The sequence below is a fragment of the Staurois parvus genome, unplaced genomic scaffold (assembly GCF_062004578.1).
Source record: "Staurois parvus isolate SC_StPar_1 unplaced genomic scaffold, SC_StPar_1.0 ptg000298l, whole genome shotgun sequence".
NCBI classification, from domain to species: Eukaryota; Metazoa; Chordata; class Amphibia; order Anura; family Ranidae; genus Staurois; species Staurois parvus.
Genome location: NW_028318094.1, coordinates 1,037,595 through 1,051,122, shown reverse-complemented (window position 1 = coordinate 1,051,122; position 13,528 = coordinate 1,037,595). Strand labels below are relative to the sequence as shown.

General features: G+C 44.4%; 1 protein-coding gene across 1 annotated transcript; it reads left to right on the top strand.

The window, feature by feature from the left end:
* Positions 1–2,973: 2,973 nt before the first annotated feature.
* On the top strand, positions 2,974–13,108 carry LOC149457994 (zona pellucida sperm-binding protein 4-like). Its single transcript, XM_089682768.1, has 12 exons — positions 2,974–3,022; positions 5,317–5,438; positions 6,086–6,179; positions 6,355–6,513; positions 7,324–7,511; positions 11,588–11,685; positions 11,754–11,881; positions 12,026–12,215; positions 12,308–12,458; positions 12,538–12,616; positions 12,743–12,847; positions 12,946–13,108. Exons 1-12 carry the CDS (start codon positions 2,974–2,976, stop codon positions 13,089–13,091), a joined length of 1,509 nt encoding a protein of 502 aa, XP_089538894.1. The 3' UTR covers positions 13,092–13,108.
* Positions 13,109–13,528: the final 420 nt, after the last annotated feature.

Below are 13,528 nucleotides of genomic sequence, written 5' to 3'. Positions count from 1 at the left end.
ATGACAATGATTACATAGGACAATGTCAGAATGGCTGGCAATCTGAGTATGTTTTTTTAGAACAACCCAGAGGACATGGCAAGATGGGAAAAAAATTGCAGGGGGAGTGAAGTTCCTCTTAAATGCAAAAACTATTCCAAAATAAAGCAAGACACACTTAACCATATGAACCACTGAAACAAGGTCATGAAGGTGAAACAAAAACTGAACCCTTGAGATTTACCTTCCACATATGGAAAGGCTTCTTCACAGTAACAGCTGTGAAAATGTGAAATAGACTTCCTCAAGAACTAGTTCAGGCCAGTTCAGTAGATTGTTTTAAAAGAGCTGGATGCATTCCTAAATGTACAAAATATAACTGGATACTAACATATATAGGTGATAACACCAGGGGAGCAAATTGGATCATGCTTTATTGGGATTTTTTTTTTTTTGCCTTCCTCTGGATCAACTGTGAGTACAAAATTGTGTGCATGGAGGTTTTCTATTGGTTTTTTTTCTAGGTGGACTGGTGTCTTTTTTCAGACGGACTAACTATACAACTATGTGACTATATCAAATGTCAGCTTCTAGTTTTAACTAAATGCAGTTTTAATTAAAATGAAACATGAAAGGTTATTGGTTGCTATGGACAACAGCTGAGGTTTGCTTAATATCTTTGAACCAGTTTTCATACATAGGCCCCCATTTCTGCACATTTCAGAGACACATACACAAAGGTAAAATAAAAAAACAGAGTTGCAACCATTAGCACTCCTTTTTATTCTTCCCACAGCATAAAACTTGAATCCTGATTGATCAGATGAAGTTTTGACATTAGTACTAGGTCGTAGGGCTCATGCACACTGCGCTTAAAAAACACCGCTTTTACAGGCATTTGGCTTTTTTTTCTGCCTGTAAACACACAGAAACACACAATCCACTACAACACCTTTATTTTAACCTGTGTATTTTTTAAATGCGATTTCAGGAGCATTTGCGGTTTGATCCTGAAGTGATTTTACACAGCTGTAAGTGCGATTTCAGGAGAATTTGCGGTTTGATTCTGCAGTGAACCTACTGAACGACATATCAGACTGGATGTCGCTCCATTTCCTCAAATTTAACTTTTCCAAAACCGAGCTCCTGATTTTCCCCCCAGCCCACACCCCCCCCCCCATCCTCTCCATCACGACCAACAACGCCACCATCAGCCCCACCCCGCAAGCCAAAGTCCTGGGTGTCACTCTAGACTCAAACCTGTCCTTCCAACCCCATGTCCAATCGCTGGCAAACTCATGCAGGCTCCACCTCCGTAACATCTCCAAAATACGTACGTTCCTAACCCCAGACACTACTAAACTACTCGTTCACTCCCTTATTATCTCACGCCTGGACTACTGCAACTCCCTCCTCACCGGCCTACCCCAACACAGGCTATCCCTGCTTCAGTCTATCCTGAACTCAGCGGCCAGACTCATCCACCTTACCAACCGCTCCACTTCTGCCACCCCCCTCTGTCATTCCCTCCACTGGCTTCCGATTGCCCAACGCATTAAATTCAAAATACTAACATTGACATACAAAGCCATTCATAACGCTGCCCCAAACTACCTCACCGACCTGATACCCAAATACCACCCAACCCGGGCCCTTCGCTCCTCACAAGACCTCCTACTTTCTAGCTCCCTGGTCTCCTCCTCCCACGCCCGACTGCAGGACTTCTCCAGGACTTCTCCCATCCTCTGGAACTCACTACCCTAATCCATCAGACTGTCACCTACCCTCCTCACCTTTAGGCGCACCCTGAAAACCCATCTCTTCAGGGAAGCCTACCCCACCCTCACCTAACAGCCGATCTCCTCCACTCCTCCTACCACTGCATCCCCCACAGCCACTTCCTCCTGTACCACTATCCCCTCCCTCCTAGATTGTAAGCTCGAAAGAGCAGGGCCCTCGAACCCCTCGTGTATTGTATTGTTACTGTATTGTCTCATGTACTGTCCCCCACTATAATGTCCAGTGCTGAGCAAACCTTTTGGCGCTATATAAATACTGTATAATAATAATTTTACACGGCTGCAAGTGCAATTTCAGGAGCATTTGCGGTTTGATCCTGCAGTGATTTTACACGGCTGCAATTTCTGTTCTGGCTAATTTTGTGACATTAGAAATAGGTGCATCTGCACTGAAATCACACTGCATTAGAACACCTCTATATTTTCACTGCTGTTTTAATACAAGTCCATGGGGCTCAAAAACACACAGCATCACACCAAACACTCACAGGACCCTTTTGGAAATCGCATCCCATTTGGAACGCATGGGTGTGAATGACCTCCATAGAAAGCCATCTCCTTTATCTTAGGATGGCCATACGCTATACAATTTTCTGTCCAATTTCCTTTAGATTTACCTTCAACTATGTAGTGCAAGGGTCTGCCTAATTGGATACAATTGAAAGTGTTGTTTAGGTTTGACCTCCTATTATATGGTTTTTGGTAAATCTAAAGCAAGAAAACTGAATAATGTATGGCCAGCCTCAATGTTATCCTCCTTGACATTTGAATCTATGCATTCTGCAACACATCAGAACCGCATCTGCATTTGTGAAGCGAGGCTCAAGCAGCTTTTCTCATGCCATGAATAAAGGTGTTCAGAGGAGCTGAGCAAATGCTCAGTGTGGATGAGGCCATAGACTTTCACAGGCTGCGGGGCTGGATGGTGTGCTGCACCAGAGTTCAAATCATATTAAGATCACCTGTGTGCACATTAGTCCCTGTTTAAACAGATTAAAGCCCTGCCTCCCCCTCCAGACTATAAATCTCTGGTCAGGGCTCCATGTCAGTATTGCACACAGTGTATACAATGTTTTATTCTAGGGCAGGATTAGGGTTAGTACTGCTGCTGTGGAGTTGCTGGTTGACGTGGCCGGTATGTGATGCGGATGGGTATTGGGATAGTGCGTCTCACCTCAACTGCGCCCTGAACAAAATGGAGTTGTCACTTTCTGTGCCTATTGAAGGTGTTGCTTTTGTGCTTGGTAAGTATGTTTTAAACCCGCTTCACCTTGGCTTATTGTGGGTGGAACTTGTCAAGCGTAGGGATGCTGTTCATAATGATTAGTTGGTGAATTAATTGGACAGTTGGCTTACAGAACATGGTGAATGTAAGCAGCACATCCTGATCAAAGATGAATCTGACACATGGACTTGAATAAGGCTACTTTCACAAATTTTTCTAGCAAAAATGTCTGTTTCTGCTGTCTATGGTGGCTTTTTTTTTTTTTTTTTTTTTTTTTGGGGGTGGGAAAAAGTCACACAAATGCTGATTTACTGTGGTTTTGTGTTTTTCATCAAGAGAGCTTTTTTTACAGCTAAACTCCTCCTAGATACCCCCGGGGGGGGGGGGGGGGGGGTTTACAGCCAAAAAAGTTGATTAGCCTGTGTGCATGAACACATAGGATAATATACTGGGGAGTTTAGTGGCTGTGGATGAAAGATGTAAAAAGCCAAGGACAGCCGCTGTAAAAATGTCCAGTGTGCATGAGGACTGATGTGTGTAAGAATTTCTGCAGGAGACTTGGCAAGAGGGTTATGTTTGACCACCTGAGATACACAAGTGTTCATGCTTCTGTGTGCGGGCAGTCATTCTTGCCTGTTAGGATGCAACAATTGCATGGACACAACTACTGGTTCCAATCTGAGTGCCATGCAGGCATGTGTCTGACTGCATACTGTCTGCGTTTGGGGAAATGCACCCACACTTATGTGGTTCCCAAATTGGGACCAGTGACTAGGGCTGCATCCAAAGACCTGATCAGGACTGCCTGTATGCAAACATGGCTCTTTTGCACAGATGTATGTGAACCCTCAACTTTGTAGAACAACCCATACAGTTTAAAATAGAATGATATAAAACACTACCAAAAACATTTTTTTTCCTTCGTGATCACATACCCACTTCTCAGCTGCATAAGGAGCTGAGGAGGAGAAACAGCAGCATGCTGGTCTCCTCAGTGATTGGCTGTGTAGGGGGAGCACATCAATAGAGAGTAGGTGGAGTTCTCAGCACAGCCAGAACACTAACCACACTGTGCTATTGCCTAGTGTGGTCAATTATTAATGGGAAGGCAGAGGGACTGGCAGGAACACCATGGATTTCACACACAGGATGCAATACAAAGGGAACAGTATACAAGTCCATGGCACTGCAGGCACATATCAAGAATATAAAATGTTGGGTTTGCATACTTGTGAGTGGGGAGAACCTGGTGGTTTGAGGAATGAAATCCTGACCCGGTTCCAAGTCTCTTGACTTGGACATCACATGTTATGTGAGAAGACACTGGTTGCTGGTGTAGCACCCTCCTAGGTAGCTAGGGGAGCTAGAACTAACTAGGGCTGAGTAGCAGCCTGGGAGTAATGGCTAGCAGGGGTCAAAATTGGGTCAGAGTGGAGAGGCTCTGCAGACCAGCCCTCTGCAATTTCCCTCTGTCTTAGAACTTTGGAGAGTCTAAAAGCAGTAGGTGGATATGAGGATTGGCTGGCTTGTACTGTTGGAGGATCGTGGCCAATCTCCAACAGGAGGCTTGGCAAGGGGCCAGGACCTACTTCTAGGAGTAGCTAAGCCTGCTCAGCAGGAGGAGAGTTTTTGGTGGAAGACACATGTGAGGCAGGAGCCTGTGAGGGGGCCCAGATGGAAAGGGGCTCACCTGCAGGTGGAAGACCTTGGGACTTAACTGGCCCCCTAAGAGGACCACTTGTGTGGCAGGGAAGAACTGGCCCAACTAGAAGGCCTGGTAGCAGCCACTGACCCACCGGCAGCACAGGAGGATGACCAAGTGACTAGGCCTGGGCCAGTAAAGGGAAAGGAGCACTGTGGTGGGACACTGGATTAGCTTTACTTGAGACTGTTCACACTGTAGTGTCAGGCCCTGGATCACCTGCCCAGGGATTCACCCAGAGTTGCTGGATTGTGGAGGATCTGGGGTGGTACAACAGGAGAGGCTGCTTAGCTCTCCAGAAGAGTTCTTGCAGTAAAGACCTTTGTATATAGTTTCAGGAAGTTTGTCTCCAGTTCCTCTGGGCATCCCATACACCCCTCACCCTATCAAATTTTTATCATCCGCTAATAAAACCTCAACCAGCTCAAGGACTGGCCACTGTCTCCTGGCTGCAAGTCTGAATGGAAGATGCGTGTTACCTTGCTGTGCAGGACTATAGGGGGATCCAAAACTATTGCAACTCCTAAAGGGGTAGTGCTACACTGGCTTGCATTCATGTCACAACATAATTAATATGTATCTTAACTGACAATATCTCATATTCTGTTCAGATTTCAAGGATGAATTTCAGCGTCTAGAAAATGATTCTGCTTGCCGGCTCTGGGTAGGACAGAGACCTAATAACACAATGGTTGTTGGTGCTGCCTATGATGGATGCTACGTGAGAGAAGTGGTAAGCTTTATTAGACTTTAAGCTTGATTTGGTCCATGATAGGATCAAAAGACCTGAAGTACATGGGATTGATCAGTGGTCCTAATTAGAACTCTGAAAATCTAAAATGCTAAATACTAGCATAGCTCAGTACAAGCTTTAATGTGTATGAACAGCCAAACCTTTCATTTAGGACAGTAGGAAGTGCTCAACTCCTGTCATGTTTTTCAGTCTGTGTAACCACTTAATAGGTCCTGCTGACAATTTCCAGAAGTACAGTGATGGGGAAAGACCATTTACAGAGCAGTTATTTTCATTCTTTTATTCTGGAGACCTCTTAAGGGATCTTCCTCATGCCTGTTGTCTTGGACAGGGAATATCCCAATGATGATGGTAACACTTTCCTACTAAAACTGTAATTTTGGCTCTACATGAGACTATGAAAATGCATGTGGTGGCTGTATGACTTGTGTTTGTTTTTTGGGGAGCACCTATTTTTTTTTTTTTTTTATTATTTTTTTTTTTTTCCCCCCCGCACAATTTCAGGGAGATAACTTGCATAATGCAAGAACTTCATGAGTCGTTAGTGAATGGGCTGGGACTCCATTCAGTTGGTTAACTGTGTAATGCATACTCTAACAAAATTGGTCCTACTCCTTTTTTGATAGGATGAAGAGTATCTGATGGTCCTCCTTCTAGAAGAAATTGTGAATGATACAGTTGAGCAACACAAGATAGAGAAAACATGCCCAATACAAAATGGTAACAGAATTCAAGTAATCTTGTAAATGGAAATTCTAATGTCATGTTCCCCTGAAACAAGGTATATGGCTTGATACCCTACTTTGGGAATCAAGCCACATACTTTAACTTTTCATAGTTCTAACTGCATGGATGTAGACAGATCACACGTTGTTAGCTTTTCTTTCTTGTTTAGATGCTATGGATGCCCCAAGCCCTGACATCTGCTCTGCTGTCAGTAATGTGGACAAACTGGCCTGTGCTGGTAAACCTGTAAATGGCGAGGTCTGTGAGGAGATGGGATGCTGCTATTCCCCAAATGATGCTACAATGCCCTGTTTCTTTGGCAAAAAGTGTAAGTGGAATGCTGCTTATCATACCAAAGATGGGTAGTAGTATGTTTGAATATGCCCATGGACAGCTTGTAGAGGAAGGTACAGTTACTAGTATCTCAGCCATAGCTAAAGAAATGCATTTAAAGTGTTTTCATGATCCTGGGTGACTAAGTCCTACTCTAGAAAAAGCTTAACTTAACAAATATTGGTTAAAGGGTTTTGTAATGGCTAATTCATGTTCTCTAGACCTATATAGTGACTTTCTAATGTGTTCCTTCATTAGCTTGCCTTTTGCAACTAAGCCATGCTTCTAGGGCTTTCCAGGCTCAATGTGTACAGCCGTGCCAGATCTAAGACTTTCCTGTAGGTTTACTGAACTTTACTGCAATCTTAGTCAGACAGTCCATTTAGAATAAATGAAGCCATCTCATCTATTGTGGAGTTTTGCTCTATCAACCTTGACTATTCTTGCTCCTTATGCTGCTAGCATTAGTAAACGGATAGGAAGGTGTATTATGGGGGGGGGGCCCTCATCAGTTACTTCCAGGTTTCTCATTCATCCCAGGGGGAAGGAGGGGCTTTCTCAGCTAGGCACACCCATATGCCTGAACTAAGGGCAGATGGATTCATAGAAGTAAATGCTACACGAATAATCTGCCCTTACTCAAGATGGCCACAGCCAGAAATGTTGGACCTTTTTGTAAAGTGATTTTTCTCGGCAAAATAAAGCATGGGGGGAGTTTAGGTTGAATACTAAAAATTTGGTGTTTGGATACACTGTAGATCTGCTTGTAGACAGTATATACTTACAAACATCTCTTTTCCTACAGTGACCACACAGTGCTCATTTGATAACCACATGGAGATTGCAGTGTCCAAAGATCTGACCAAGCCACCTCTGCTTTTGGAGTCTGTCCGTGTGACTGGTTTGGACCAATCCTGTTCTCAGCTTTCAGTAGCTAAAAGTGGCTCCTTTGCTGTGTTTAGGTTCCCATTATCCTGTGCTAATGCATATCAGGTGGGTGTTACAATACAGTTGCATCAAATGGAGTTTGTGGTCATAAAGACTGATGCCACAGGCAGCTAGCATGACTAATAAAAAATAGGTTTAGAGGTTCAAATATAAATTATTGTATCACCCAATATGTGGCTTCCATCCAGTAGCCAAAAAATATGCAGACCAACAAAGAAATTTGTGAAAAGAGATTCACAAGAAAGCGGCTACATTATGGACAGAATGCAATACTCAGAAAAATTTCCAAAAAATTATGCTTTATTACACATTAATGATTGACAAACGGGCAATCGCCCTGGTTTACCATCACCTCAGTATGAATCAATACTCAGACCTAAAACCATTTAAAAATCACACCAAGACCGGTCTGGATATACATGTGCTGCAAAGGCAGTGACAAACTTAGTCTAGAGCATTTGCAGCACCGCACATTGGTTACACTCCCTATAGGAGGGGTTTTCAAAAAATTGTACCATTGGTATATAATATCACATGCTATGCATATTGGCAAATACAGTTACCACGTGGAGAGAGAGACATAACCCTAGGCCTATATAAGGCAATGTGGGTAAAAAATTGGAAAAGGGAAGGGGATATACCCCAATGATATAATTATGAATTCTTGCAGTACAGTCCTATTTAGGCACATGTGGTTGGGGCCCATCTACCCACGGTAGACGCAAATGGTTGCAAAGATTCTTATAGATGAAAGAGTCCCTGTTGATGTCTTGATTAGAGATGAGCGAATCAAACTTGGCGAAGTGGAATTCGTTTCGAATATTAGGAAAAATTCGATTCGCGCCGAATCCGAAAATTGGCAAACTTCGGATGCACGAATTGAATTTTCCCCGATCGGCCGATTTTCATCCCTTCTACAGCCGGCAAAAAGTGTCCCTGCAGAGAGCTCCGCTATTTCTGACAGTTCCTTCACATTTACAGAGGTTGAAACATTGTATCTATTTGTTTCCATTTAGGATACAGATGTTTTTATTCAGAAACAAATAGATACAATGTTTCAACCGCTGTAAATGTGAAGAAACTGTCAGAGAACTGTCAGAAATAGCGGAGCTCTCTGCAGATACACTTTTTGCTGGAATGGAATTCTCCTCCTCCTCCGGGGGTCCTCCGTCTCCTCCTCCTCCTCTCCTCCTCCGGGTCTCCTCCTCCGGGGGTCCTCCGTCTCCTCCTCCTCTCCTCCTCCGGGTCTCCTCCTCCTCCGGGTCTCCTCCTCTCCTTCTCCTCCGGGTCTCCTCCGGGTCTCCTGGTCTCCTCCGGGTCTCCTCCTCCTCCTCCTCCGGGTCTCCTCCTCCTCCTCCTCCTCCTCCGGGTCTCCTCCTCCTCCTCCTCCTCCTCCGGGTCTCCTCCTCCTCCTCCTCCGGGTCTCCTCCTCCTCCTCCTCCTCCTCCTCCGGGTCTCCTCCTCCTCCTCCTCCTCCTCCTCCTCCTGGTCTCCTCCTCCTCCTCCTCCTCCTGGTCTCCTCCTCCTCCTCCTCCTCCTGGTCTCCTCCTCCTCCTCCTCCTCCTGGTCTCCTCCTCGGTCTCCTCCTCCTGGTCTCCTCCTCGGTCTCCTCCTCCTCCTCCTGGTCTCCTCCTCCTCCTCCTCCTCCTCCTGGTCTCCTCCTCCTCCTCCTGGTCTCCTCCTCCTCCTCCTCCTCCTGGTCTCCTCCTCCTCCTCCTCCTCCTGGTCTCCTCCTGGTCTCCTCCTCGGTCTCCTCCTCCTCCTGGTCTCCTCCTCGGTCTCCTCCTCCTCCTCCTCCTCCTGGTCTCCTCCTCCTCCTGGTCTCCTCCTCCTCCTGGTCTCCTCCTCCTCCTCCTCCTCCTCCTGGTCTCCTCCTCCTCCTCCTCCTCCTCCTGGTCTCCTCCTCCTGGTCTCCTCCTCCTCCTCCTCCTCCTCCTGGTCTCCTCCTCCTCCTCCTCCTCCTCCTGGTCTCCTCCTCCTCCTCCTCCTCCTCCTGGTCTCCTCCTGGTCTCCTCCTCCTGGTCTCCTCCTGGTCTCCTCCTCCTCCTCCTCCTCCTCCTCCTCCTGGTCTCCTCCTCCTCCTCCTCCTCCTGGTCTCCTCCTCCTCCTCCTCCTCCTGGTCTCCTCCTCCTCCTCCTCCTCCTCCTGGTCTCCTCCTCCTCCTCCTCCTCCTGGTCTCCTCCTCCTCCTCCTCCTCCTCCTCCTGGTCTCCTCACACTGCTGGTGGGTTCCATTTTGTCATAGGGTGCTGTATGGCCTCCCATTGCTGCTGCCTCCACCGCCACACTGTGGCTCCAAACACTGGTTTTGGCCCCGTGACTGCCCAAATGTGTGAAGTGTGCGGTGATTCTAAGATCGACGGCACTCATCTGCATGTCATACTGACAGACAGTATTATTTCTCTTCCCCAGCAGACTCCAAGGGCATTTAAATTAAAGGTACAGTGTTCTGCACTAATATTAAGTCTCTCTGAAGCCTAGAAACCCTTTTAATAAGTTAAATTCGCATCGAATTTATTCCGCAAATTCGGCAAATCAGCCAAATCGAATTTTTGAATAATTCGCTCATCTCTAGCCTTGATGGAAAAATGAATGTAGATGGAAAAATGAATGTAGATAGCAGAGCCCTGCTTTATATGGTTTCTATCTATATTCATTTTTCCATCAAGACATCAACAGGGACTCTTTCATCTATAAGAATCTTTGCAACCATTTGCGTCTACCGTGGGTAGATGGGCCCCAACCACATGTGCCTAAATAGGACTGTACTGCATGAACCCATAATTATATCATTGGGGTAAATCCCCTTCCTTTTTTCCAATTTTTTTACCCACATTGCCTTATAGGCCTAGGGTTATGTCTCTCTCCACGTGGTAACTGTATTTGCCAATATGCATTGCATGTGATATTGTATACCTATGGTTCAATTTTTTTGAAAACGCCTCCTATAGGGAGTGAAACTTAGTCTAGAGCATTTGCCGCACCACACATTTGGTTTGTCACTGCCTTTGCAGCACATGTATATCCAGACCAGTCTTGGTGTGATTTTTTTTTTTTTTTTTTTTTTTTTTTATGGTTTTAGGTCTGTGTATTGTTTCATACTGAGGTGATGGTAAACTAGGGCGATTGCCCATTTGTCAATCATTAAGGTGTAATAAAGCATCATTTTTTAGAAATTTTTCTGAGTATCGCATTCTGTCCATAATGTAGCCGCTTTCTTGTGAATCTCTTTTCACAAATTTCTTTGGTCAGCTAGCATGACTAAGCTTGTGCATACACATTTAATGAAACAAGGGACTGAGATTGGAGAGCCACTGATGCTTAGTAGATTGCAAATTTTTGGCCCAAATATTTTAAACTTTTTTTGCTACAATAATTGGGGGTTGTTGCATCACTTGTTAAAGCTGAATATGGGTTTCTTCACTTCCGAATTAGTGAGAAGGATCATGGCAGCTTTGTGTTGAATTGGTATTCTGTGTCATGAGATGGCTCTTAAAGGTCATTCTAGTTGTGTAAACTTAGTGGTACTTGGATACTGCATGAATCCACCCTCATGTGGACAACTAGGGCATGCTTACTTGAAGAGTTCTTGAATATAAACAGGATTCACTTTTTTTATATTTTTTTTTTTTTTTTTTTTTCTTTTTTGTGCTGTGTGAATTCCTCCTTTTTTTTTTTTTTTTTTTTTTTTTTTTTTTTTTTTTTTTTATGCATCACTTGCGAAGGCGATGGGATAGATATATTCTAATCTATATCACAAATGCAATGCCAGGCTCCTGCAGGCTCTGTCCCTCATAGGCAGGCAGTTACTGAATGGCATGAGGAATCGAGGTACAAGAGCACTTGGTAGTTCTCATTGAACTGGCAAGCTGATCAACAGATGTAGTTAATTCCGTATCCACATGGGCAGAGCCCTGTGTGGCCACACTGTTTTGAAATTGTAACCGTGGGTGCTAGAAGATCGTGTGTGTCAGGAGCTGGAACATGTTAAATATTTGCCCTAAATATGGGTGTGACACGTTCCAAAAGGAGCTTGGCCTTTAACTTACAATCTGTGTGTGTTGCTTTAAAAAGCTTGTTGCCTGCCTATTATGGCATTTCCTCAACTTTTCATCATCCTAGGTACCTGGTAGTTCAGTGACCTATGAGACTACTATTGAAGCTGTAAGAGGAGTACAGACATTTCGGGGATCTTCTATCACCAGGGACAGTACAATGAGGTAAGAGGCATAATCTGCTACAGGTACAATAAAGCACTGGTATCTAATACTATACTGTCTTTATCTAGGGTGACTGTGCGCTGCAGCTACATTCAGACAGCTACTGTACCACTGGCTATCACAATGAACACCTTGCCACCACCTCTTCCTATTAGTACATCTGGACCTCTTGAGTTGGAAATGAGGATTGCACAAGGTGAGTGTATGTAGCTTGATGAGTTGTTATACTTTAACATTGGTAATGGCCTTTCAGGAAGTCCAGGCTACTCCTAGACTTGGTTAAGGATGGGGAGGAGCTTTTGTGGTTCTGCATGTGTAAACTGTTCTTTATGTAATGCAGATCTTGCCTATGCATCATACTACAGTGAGGGGGACTATCCTGTGGTCAAGGTGCTAAGAGAACCAGTCTACCTGGAGGTCCGTATCATACGTAGAACGGACCCAAACCTTGTCCTTGTCTTAAATGACTGCTGGGCCACCAACTCTAAAGATCCTACACTCCTTCCTCAATGGCCCATATTGCTTGACAGGTGGGAAATCTATAGTTTAAAAAAAAGAGCTAAAATACATTTTGTGCACTTAAACAAACATTTTTTTTTCCCTCCCTCCTCCCCCTATTTAGTTGCCAGTTTGATGGAGACAACTACATTAGCAGGCTGATTCCTGTTAAAGCTCCCTCACAGGCTGTACCTTTGCCAAACTACTACAAGCGCTTTCTTGTCAACACCTTCACATTTGTAGACTCCACCACCCAACTTGCCCTTGAAGGCCTGGTAAACAAACAATCTCTTGCTGTAGGGTTCTGGGTTTTTTTTTGCCTTGCTGTAATTAACTGTATAAACCTGTCTGCAGGTATATTTCCACTGCAGTGCTTCTGTTTGTGTGCCTTCTACCATGGACAACTGTATGGCTTCTTGTGGTCAAAGAAGAAGTGAGTATTCTACAATGACTTGGGATGCAGCCTTGTGTCTTTTAAGATTCTCACCCATCAAATGGGAGATGCTTTATCTAGGAAACCAAGGTCTACTGTGTTTTTAAGCCTTAAATCTGTTTTTAGGGAGAATGGCCAAACACCAGGATCTGACATTTCTAAAGAACACAGTGACTTCCCAAGGACCTGTTGCGTTAATTTCTAAGCATGATAAAATGCTAAAACTGGAAGGTAATATCTGTATGTGGGGTGTATTGTTTGTGTGGGTTTTTGTCTTCTACACTTGGAGTATAAGGCATTTTTTATAAATTTCTTTTTTTCCCTCTTAGGAACTGCTTCCTCACAGTACTCCACATTGAACCTGGTTAGAGCACTTGTAACTGCTGGGGTTGTTGGGTCTGTGGCTGTTGCTGTTCTAAGCCTATGGATACGTCACAGGAGTCAAACATGCAACATTAAAACAGCAAATGCTTAAATAAAAACTTTTCTATACCTACGGCTCTATTGACTCCTATTTCTATGTCTCTACTGACTTTATTCCCACCATAATTCTAGAAAGGCCTATAAAAAATCTCAGCTTTGTATCTTGTTCTACTTTGGGCAGAAATGAGAATTGCCTCCTAGTTATGCAACATATGCTGGGGGTCTGAGCTCACAAGTGCGTTTCCTCTGAATGTAACAAACTGTTGATTTGGCCACTCCTAATGTTGCTATCTCGCTTTTTCTTGTGTTTTGAAGCCTTACAATGGCCTCACCTGCATGTTCAGCTTCTTTTCTACACCTGATGTAGATTCACATCAATAGTCCAAATACCTCACTTAGAATCAACTCCAGACCTCTTGCCTGCTTAATTGATGGAGTAGCCCACACCTGGCCATGAAATCAATTTTGATTTAATTGTCCAATTACTTT

Coding starts and splice junctions, on each gene's coding strand:
- LOC149457994 (XM_089682768.1), top strand. CDS start 2,974: ATGGAGTTGTCACTTTCTGTGCCTATTGAAGGTGTTGCTTTTGTGCTT. Junction 5,439..6,085: donor GATGCTACGTGAGAGAAGTG/GTAAGCTTTATT, acceptor CTTTTTTGATAG/GATGAAGAGTATCTGATGGT. Junction 12,459..12,537: donor AACTTGCCCTTGAAGGCCTG/GTAAACAAACAA, acceptor ACCTGTCTGCAG/GTATATTTCCACTGCAGTGC.